Here is a 10,406-nt window from a genome sequence, read left to right as displayed (position 1 = left end):
AAAAAAAATATATATATATATATTTTTTTAATAAATCGATATAAACGATATTGTCTCGTACCATATCGCGTTTGAAAATATATCGATATATATTAAAATCTCGATATATCGCCCAGCCCTACTACTAAATGATTACCAGATATTGCTTCATTCATCTATTTAAAGTAATATTTAAGCAAGTGAGTTGTGGATATTGTTTGAGTCCTTTCTTTGGTGAAAGAGTTTCAGGAAGTAAAGAAGATATAAATTGCACTTTATTCATTTTAAAAGCATTATGACAGTGAATATGTTGTTACAAATGAAAAGCCACTTGAAAATAATTGCAACTGTTCTTACCTGCTTAAAAAATGGCCTTCGGCTTCTCTCGTTTCTGTCACATCATTCTTGTGTTTGCTGGCTTCTCACTTTCCCAGTCCCACGCTGTGTCCGCTGTCCTGTAGCCTATAATAAGTCCTACCAACAGTAACAATACATGGGTATTAAAAAGTTAAAAAGGGCAGAGATTCACGTCAGAGTTGGAAGACGCCGCCATGGTTTCAAATTAGTTTCGGTGCTGGTAGCAGGTGTGGCTGTCTGCAGAGCCATTGCTGGATAAATGCACGATTTGACTTGCTCTTTTGAACAAAAGTCCGTTATGATTCAGAGTTTGATCACACTGTGTTCTTGTACCAGGGCTGCCTGCTGTGTGGCCATATGGTACAATAAAGGAGAGGAGGAAATGTAAGCAAGAGATGGAAATATCTCACCTGCACAAATCATGGCTAATTTAATACAGTATCGGTAGAAAATGTATCAAACTGCCAGATATGATGCCCTGACAGCCTTTTTCAGGACTGTGAGTGTATATTTACTCTATTCATGACCAACATTTATTTACAATTGCATTGAACATCTCAGGGCCAGAAAAATACACTTTAAATACAAAGCGGACAAGGATTGCTGTTCACCCAAATTCATGTTTCTGGAGTCCCCAGTTGAACATAAAATTAATGTTAATTTTCCCCTTAATCACTAATATTAACAATTACACAGAAAAGGTCCATCTTTAGAAATAATCCACCATGACTCTCATTACTTGAAATACTTTCTGACATGAATTATATCTGCCCCCATTTCCATAACTAGGAATAAGAAAATAATTTAAAACACTTAAAAGTCAGGGTGGCTAGGTTATAAGTAAATACTGCAACTGCTTTGTCAAAGCACGTGTTGTCGAAACAATAGGTTTGAAATTCTCTCACTAGCTAGCAGCTTTTACCATAAACGTTTCTTGTTCATTTCTAATATTTTTTCCCGAAAAAAAGTTATAATTCAAATTTCCAGTGCAGTATTTTTACCTTGAAATGGTAAAACAGAAACAACCAAATGAGCAGCTTTCCTACCGTAAAGCCAGTTTTGTGCGCAGTGCTAGTGTTGGCTCGTTTCTATGTAGGACTCTCAGTAACGGCGGCTTTCAGTAACAACTACTGTAAAACTTAATATTTCAACAGAAATGCTCCAATAGCCACACATCTTTTACATTTTTTAAATTGACTTATATATACCGCGGTTGAATTGGTTTGATATTGGATATTATGAATTCAACACCCATAAAACTTGTGATACACAACACCGATTGTTTTCATTAAACCTCATTAAATCAGCCCATAATATGATTTTATAATAATTACTCTCTTGTGATATATAGTCTAGATGACCATGAACACATCACAAGCAATATGACCAAAATCAGTGGTAGCCTATTGTATCACAAGTTTTATGGGTATTGAATTAATTAAACCACATTAAATCAGCCCATATGATTTTTAAATCAGCCCATATATATGATTTTTTTTTAATAATTACTGTTTTGTGATATATAGTCTAGATGACCATGAACACATCACAAGTGGTTTGACCAAAATCAGTGGTATGTATCACAAGTTTTATGGGTGTTGAATTCATAATATCCAATATCAAACAAATTCAACCGCGGCCTTATATATTGCACTTCAGGGTTTTAATTACGTTTACCTCATGTTGCGGCCACATTAGACAAAGAAAGTTGAATTTCCGATGACTTTTCCTTTTCTTTTAATTCAATATTGTTCAAAAATAAGAGTGTGGACAGCCACAGGCAAAAACATTAAAACACGACTTGAGTCAAATTAGATAAAAATTTATTGCTAGAGAAAAAGAACATGAAATACAATGGGTAGTTACTGATTTAAAGAAGGAACTCAAAACTTTTGTCCATCTTTCAGTGTTTCCATACTCCAGATTGAGTCCAAACTCCTACCAGCTTCAACTTTAATGATAAATCATTTAAAAAAGTTATATCACTTAGAGAATGCAGTGAGTTGTTTTTATTCATGTTTAAACCAGACAAAAGTGCTGCCCCAGCACATCTCTGCCTTCTTTCAGTAACTGTGACGCCGTGTCAAACTCCAGGGGGATACTTTTGTTCTGAGACTTCAGGTCTTTCTCCATCAACTGTGAAAAAAAAATGGGATAATTATCCTTACTACTCCATGGTCAATATGTGCATTTCTGTAAAATCGGTACACACCAACAGCCCATACTTAATCATTACTGTTCACCAGAAATAGTTCCATTAAACAAAAGAAACAGAAATAAAGTTAATCTGGAAAAATCCAATCACCTCATATGTTGTTATCTCTAGCACCTCATCGATGTCATCCTCTTGCTCTGAAAGGGGTTTGTTAATCAGCATAGCTACTTTGACAACATCTGGATGGTAATGCTTCTGCAGTGTCTAGAAAACAGTGCACAAAATGAAAATAAGAACATGCTGAAAAACATCTCAGCAGACATCAGTGCCACAGATGACGGATTTATGAAGCTGAAACCAACGGGCTCACACACACACCTTAATTTCCCACAAGCTGCTCTCTAAAGCACGACAATGAGCAGGATCCTCTACATCCATCATATACGGATCCTCGAGAGGTTCTGTCATTACGAACAGAAACAAAAATAAAACATCTACAGTGCTGCGGATTGTACAGTAGGAATGGGTGATATTTTACCGTTCACGATATACCGTCAAAAAAATTCCCCACTGTAAGAATTTGTCATCTCGCGGTAAAAACGATATGACGTTTTTGTGTAAAGCCGGATTTATGGTTCTGCGTTAAATCGACGCACAACGTATGTGAAGAAAGAAAGAAAGAAAGAAAGAAAGAAAGAAAGAAAGAAAGAAAGAAAGAAAGAAAGAAAGAAAGAAAGAAAGAAAGAAAGAAAGAAAGAAAGAAAGAAAGAAAGAAAGAAAGAAAGAAAGAAAGAAAGAAAGAAAGAAAGAAAGAAAGAAAGAAAGATTTCTATTGATGATATTTAGTAGCATTTAGTATTCTTTTAGAGCAGTGTTTTGGGGGCTCCAAAGACTGAATGTGGTGATAGATTTATAGTTAAAAAGGTGGAGTTGAATTGGTATTTTTTTTTTAATCGTAATTTTTATCGTTATCGGGATAAATGCCAGAAATTATTGTGATACATTGTTTAGTCCATACCGCCCATCCCTATTGTACAGTATACATTTTTTACAAAATACGTTGAGCATTAGTATGCTTTTAAGGAGTTACACATTAATAAACAGCAGCCATAAACTATCTGTTACCATCTTCTGTGCTGGGTTTGTGAATGAGGATTCTGCAGGAAGGGTGGCGGCGGATCAGGTTATAGATGAAGGGCAGCACCATGAGAAGAGCTGTAGGCGGAGCCGTGAGAGCCAGACGAGCCAGGCGTTTGGCAAACGCAGCCACCAAGTAAACTGGCAAGTGGCTGAAGACGAGCACAAAACAACATATTTGTTGTGTTTTCGTTGTTATAAAATAGGTTTAAAAAGGGAACTCTTAAAAAGAACTCTTACGTGGAGCTCAGGAAGATGTTGGCCAGATGGAAAAAACGGGCTCTGTACTTCACATGGAAAACAGATGGTTCAAGAAGATTGTACAACTTCTTATAAAAATCAGGATAATCCCTGTGAACACACAAAACACAATATGACACTTATATGTATTTCACTCTTCTCTTCATTAAAGTTCAAATGTATTCCACAACTTTATTAAAAAAAGTGACCACACCAGAATGATTTCCTGATACTCACAGGTTGTGTTGATGTATGAGGATGAAAAGGCCATTGAGGGCCAGCAGACTGATTGCCCCACCTGTTCAATAAAAAATACAGCGCTATAGTTACCTTAAACACGCGGAACTGGGGTCTACATGTACAGTTATTCTAAAAAGCATTGATATAAAATGTATAAAGTCATTCATTTATTTTATGATTAAGAAAAACATGCGCTAAATATGCCCTTATTTAATCGCAATTAATGCGCTAATTTGACACCCCTAATTATTACATTATTTACTGCCTGCTTTTCAGTATTTGCAGAGAGGGATCAAAAGAGTGGTAGATCAGAGATGTCAATGAGGTAAAAAAAAAAAAAAAATAGTCAGACCACATTGAAAATAAACACAAAAAAATAAAGGACAGAAGAAAACGCAAACCAGAGACAGATGTGGCTACAAACTCCACACAACATCCACCAGGAGATCAATAAGAGCTCCACAAACAGCAAAGAAGACAACAGAGTAGACTTCAGTTACTAAAACAAAAGTCCTTTACACACAGCACTTTCAGGCAGTACATCTTTATCTATATTACACTTAATTGTGCATTTATACGACATCAAGGCAGAATAGCAAGTAGAATTTCTGTCATGCCTTTTTTTCCCACCTTGGGAAGTAGTAACAGAGGTGAAAAAGAGGTGAGTTCTGTGTTTAAGGTTGAGTTGGCGTCACGGAGCACCCCAATCTTAACAATGATGCTTAGACACTGCTGTATGTAATCACATTAAAGCAGCGCTGAGCTGCCTCAGTCCACTGTGTGAATTTCCAAAAGAGAAAACCAGCAGCTGTTCCGTCTAAATTATTTTCATGACAAATAGCAAGCTCACTAGTGGTTATGTGCGAATCACTACACATATGGGCTTGAACCATGGATCTATTATAAAACTGGATGGGAGATTGAAAATGGCCGCCCATTCATTTCAATGCATTCTGCTCAGCCAGCGCATACGCCGAAAAAATCTCTGACTTCCGGGTTTACTTCCGCATACACGGGCCCATAGAGCATGCGCAGTTGAGTCACCTCCCATGATGCTCTGGGGCCTCCCATCATGCCCCGGGGCAATGACGCGAATATTAATATAATATGTATTAATATAATATATTAATTCATGTATATTATTACATGTATAGTATTACATATATTATTAATGTATTAATATAATATAATTATATAATATATATTAATATAATACATCCGTGGAATGCACGGACACGGCTGTGACGTCAGCCGTGACGTCACAGCCAGAAAGAGACTTTTCTTTGACTTTTCTAGCCGTTATAAAACATTTTTGACGGATATAAAGTCCATGACTTAAAAATATATAATACAAAGATTAGTAATTGCCGGTGATTACAGCTGGAGGTGTCCTGTGAACAGTTTTAGAGGCTTCTCTTTTACTATTGCGGTCTGTGAGAAAAAAGCTTTCTGGGCCCCATGGGATTTTTTGTTGCAGTACCGCGGCTGGCCACTGGAAAAAATCGGCACACCTTCTGAGTGGGAGACCCGGGGGCTGGCTTGAACAGATAGATTCCTGTTGCTAACACAGAGCCAATGAGTTTTTAAACATAATCAAGACCCCTAGCAGGTATTTCAAGGGGGTACACCATATAAGTACTATATTAGGGAGGAAATAAAATGAGCAAAGCTCTTTTTTTTTTTTTAAACCAATTTAAGATAGGGTTTACCCACAATTCACCACTGTGTGAGGCCTCATATACTAAATACAAGATGAGAAAATGGTTTTGAAGTTATATCAAAAGGTTAACTGTCAGTTCACCTTGTGTCACAGTAGTAGTGCCACAAAAATGCATTTGTAACTTACCAACTTCATAAGCCGCAGTCAAAAAGTCAATCATCAGTGTGGGTTTGCTCATGTTCGGCAGAATTGAGTCATGAAGGATCACCAGAACCTTTTTATACATGCTGTTTGGCAACTACAATATAGACAGAGGAAAACAAACAAAAGGTGAGACTAAGCGGTTAGCACAACGAGAATGTTGTGAAATGTCATTAAATTATGAGATTTACTTTATTTTTGAGAAAACCAAGCCACATCCTTTCAAAGGCGCGCTTGTGGTCCTATAAAGGAAAGCAGAATATGTTTTTTTATTCCGGAGACATTTGAGTTGCAGGAAAAAGTTAAGATTTTTCTTTTTCTTTCTTTTTTTTGTTTAACTTACACTCAGTTTAGCAGCTTTCCAGTCATCATGCTTGGCTTTAAAAAAAAACATTATTATTATTAATAATTGTAATAACATTGGAGTTTTTCCCATCTATGGAAAATGATATCAGATGAAACTGCACAGTCACTTTCTAACATCCAAGAAACATAAAAGCTCTCACCTTCCTGTTTAACCATGAAGTTGGTTAGCTCTGATTCCTGGCTTGGCATGCTGATGTTGGACATGAGGGTAAACACGTTGTACTGATATACGGACATCACAGCCTAAGGGGATCAGGCAAATAGCATTAACACACTAAATGATATAACAACGCAGGAAACAGCATCAGAGTGAATAAACACAGCTGAAGCACAAGAGCCGGGTTTTCGTACGCCTTTGTTTTTGTCCATGACTTTGCCAATGTTCTCTCGGATAGAGCTCATGACATAGTAGCGCAAATCCTCCATCTCAAGAAACTCCTGGAACCTGGAGATCAGGAGGGAATTGTCCGTGGTCTTAGACAAAATGTTGTCCACCAATGTCTAACAGCAACAGAAAACAGAAATGTCACAAGATGAATTTGCCACTATTTACAATAGAATGATTCTGTTAAAAAGGTACAAAATCACAGAGCCACACAAAACAAGAGGCATATCTGTTATTTGCATGACATGTAAAAATCTACCTGGATCAGATCCCTTGGGAAGCTGTAATGTTCACTCCAGTCCAAGTCCTCCAGTGGATGTTGTCCTTCTCCGGCTGCGAATTGCATCAAGCAGCACAAGGCACTTTCCTGTTTCACACATTTATCAAAAATTCAGCCAAATTCAGAAGTGAAGAAAACGTTTCTCCTTTAGTCATTGCGTTGGGAATATGCAAACTTTTTTAAGTGATGTGATTTAAGTGATGGAAATCGATAGGAAATTATAACAGCAGAGGTTTTTGAATGGGACCGAATTATTCTCTTTAGTGTGCACTTTGACGTAAAGGACCGTTATCTAATATATGCATGATTTTTTTTATTTTGTAAACACAGGATCAAGGTTCAAATTAAACTCACCTTGACGTCATGAAGTTCGTGGTTGAGATGCTCAAGCAAGATCTCCACACAACTATTGTAACGGTGTCGCATGAAGACCCGGTACTTCTCCTCCGCACTGAAGTCTCCTGTCAAGGATATTTGCACGATAAAATTAAATAGCTGCAGTTTCAATTTGCAACCGTTCACTGCAGACAATGTATGGGTTGTGAAACTTATATCAAAGATGAGCTTATGAGTCTGGGAAGTTTCCCAAACTGTAACTCGAGCAGGTTTTCTTAATCGGGGCATGTTCCTCTAAAGGTTTCCTGTTGATCTTCTTAAGGTTCCAGAAATGTAGGTTATATTGTCGTAAAATTGTCGTACTGTTGTAAAAACGCCCCTTTAACCAAACCGTTGTTCCTTAAAAACATTGCTTATATCATAAAGATATAATCCATTCCAACCCATGGTGATGGTTGATGATTCTCACTTTGAGACCTATCGGTTATATAGTGTACTCGAGTTGAGGGGGGATGAGGGGGGATGGCATCACTCTTGAAATAAAAACGGTCCAAATCATCCCCCCTGTAAAACTGCCATCCCCCCTTTCCATCCCTTATGTCATTTCATCAATGAATCTGGTATTACTGCTATTTCAACATTTAGAGTCATCACCAGAAAAATAACACCAGAAAAATAACTTATTTGACAATTTTCACCCGTTTCAAGTAAATTTTCACTTGAAATAAGTAGAAAAATTTGCCAGTGGGACAAAATGTATCTTCTTATTACAAGCAAAAAATCTTGTTCCACTGGCAGATTTTTCTATTTATTTTAAGTGAAAATCTACTTGAAACAGGTGAAAATAATTGTTTTTTCCAGTGATGAGTCTTGTTTTAAGTGTAATGAGATTTTTTTACTAAAATAAGACATTTTAACTAGAAATAAGACAAATATTCTTAAGATTTTGAGTTTTTGCAGTGATCCATTTTACTTATCCTGTGAAGGACAGAATCATATTGATAAGTTCAGAAAACTGTTTTTTATTGTTGTGTTTTGATGTATTTGATCTAAGCCCAGTGGATATTTAAAGCTTACAGAAGGCTGCATTTAACTGCTGCTATGTCATTCCTGCAGTATTTCTGCAGGTGTCTTGGTCAGTGCTATTATTTGTAATATATTATATTATTTGTAATCAGCACAAATTATCTGTTCCCATATGATAAAATCCACCATCCCCCCTGATTTTTTTTTTTTTACAACTCGAGTACTGGTTATATAGGTATTTAGGGGGATTGTGTATTGTCTGCTTACTTCCAGAACTACGATTATTGACCTGGAACCATCAGTTCATACTCACCGCTCAACGCCTCATCCTCTGCAGGGAGATTCCCCCTATACAGATCTTTTTTCTCCAACGATGTGCAAAACAATCTGCTACACGAGTTAATAGCATTGGTAACATCCTTCTCTTTATCTGACTGTTAACAGAGAAAATACAACTGCCTTCACGGAAATGCTAACATTCAGCTGGATTCAAAAACTGCTACACACGTGTTGGATGCTTGGTTTTATACCTGAAGGAGTTGAAGAACGTCAAAGACGTCGTTGGCATTCTTTCTGCTTTCAATGATACGGTCAACAATACTGTCTGCATCAACTTTAGCTTTTTTTATGTTTAGTTTTGATGTTTTCATCGAACTCACGTTGCGTTTCCTGGCCGGCGCCATGTTTAATGACGTCATCGTGAGGCGTTTTATCGACATCTTAAGAATAGGAGCAAAACATATTCTTATTCTTCGTGAGCACCCCCCCATGTATTGTATTTTAATTTAAATTTATATTTGGAGGTGGTAGTACGGATTTTAGCCGAATGAGAATTTAATTATAACGTAGACATTTAACTTTAAATCTCAATATCGGTAAATCCAAGCATTTCCTGATAAAGTAGCTGATACTTGTTTAGAGATGAGTACTTGAACGCAGCACGGCTCGAAAATGCTCACGCAAGCTCTTTTGATTGGAAGATGGAGCTCTTGTCTTTTAATCTTCTGAAAATACGTCCCAGCTTTGACAATATTTAACAGTATTTATATTTAAGAAATCTAATTTTAAACACTTTAAAGACACATCTCTCCTTTTTATAAATTGATTAAATTTTCTGAAGTGTTCCAGGTGTGTGTTACATACTGTAGTAAATTCTAACAGGGGAGCTCACTTTTCAAGCATGTATTTTACCTCAGCCGGTTTTCAGGGGTTGAGTGAGATCCTCAGCTCCACTCAAAACCCACCTTCTTTGCACGATGTGCCTCTTTTGAGATCTGTCCTACAGCTACACAATTCCAAGGTATAGTAGAATTAGTATGTTGGGAAGTCAGGAAATTAGGATCAAGCGAATAATTCCACTCAGAGCTCAGTCTGGGACGCAAAACAGTACACAACAAATTTGAATGGCTCACTGAATGAGATATTGTAAAAAATCAATGTTTCATACAAATTAACAGAGTTGATTTTATTTATTTATATATATATATATATATATATATATATATATATATATATATATATATATATATATATATGTGTGTGTGTGTGTGTGTGTGTGTACGTATTGTATGGATTAGATACCCCCTTTGCTCCTAATTTGACTAGAGACGGTTTAAAATGCAGAGAAAGAATTTCACCATTGTGGGACTAATAAAGGAAATATTATTTTAAAGGCTTCTATTATATACACCATTTAAATAAAAAACATAAAATATAAAATGATGAACCACACAGTGAATATTTAGGTTAGCAGAATTTCTAAAATCTATTGTGAATGTTAACGTTGCCAAACACCTCACTAGAGACAGACGACAGATGAGGTAGATATATTACAAACCAGACATTATTTCAGTGTAGATTAACTGGCAAGAGACAATAAGATTGCCAATTTTATTCTCTTGTTTGTTAACAACTATGTATAAGGGAAAAAAATGTAATCCTCCTAAAAGAAAAAATTTAAAGGGGACCTATTATGGCACCTAATACCTATTTTAAACAGGCTTTGAATGTCTTAAAAACAAGCTTTTGATTGTTTTTGCTAAAT

General features: G+C 36.3%; 1 protein-coding gene across 1 annotated transcript; it reads right to left on the bottom strand.

Annotated features, from left to right (window-relative positions):
* Positions 1-2,056: 2,056 nt before the first annotated feature.
* noc4l (nucleolar complex associated 4 homolog) lies at positions 2,057-9,079 on the bottom strand. Its single transcript, XM_061733434.1, has 15 exons — positions 8,893-9,079; positions 8,676-8,796; positions 7,355-7,461; positions 6,980-7,087; positions 6,687-6,836; positions 6,476-6,578; positions 6,313-6,347; positions 6,161-6,211; positions 5,955-6,066; positions 4,106-4,166; positions 3,869-3,979; positions 3,617-3,780; positions 2,870-2,952; positions 2,642-2,755; positions 2,057-2,472 (listed from the first exon to the last, which is right to left on the bottom strand). Exons 1-15 carry the CDS (start codon positions 9,058-9,060, stop codon positions 2,356-2,358), a joined length of 1,605 nt encoding a protein of 534 aa, XP_061589418.1. The 5' UTR covers positions 9,061-9,079; the 3' UTR covers positions 2,057-2,355.
* Positions 9,080-10,406: the final 1,327 nt, after the last annotated feature.

The sequence above is a fragment of the Cololabis saira genome, chromosome 11 (genome assembly GCF_033807715.1).
Source record: "Cololabis saira isolate AMF1-May2022 chromosome 11, fColSai1.1, whole genome shotgun sequence".
Taxonomy (NCBI): domain Eukaryota; kingdom Metazoa; phylum Chordata; class Actinopteri; order Beloniformes; family Belonidae; genus Cololabis; species Cololabis saira.
This window is presented reverse-complemented; position numbering and strand designations above follow the sequence as displayed.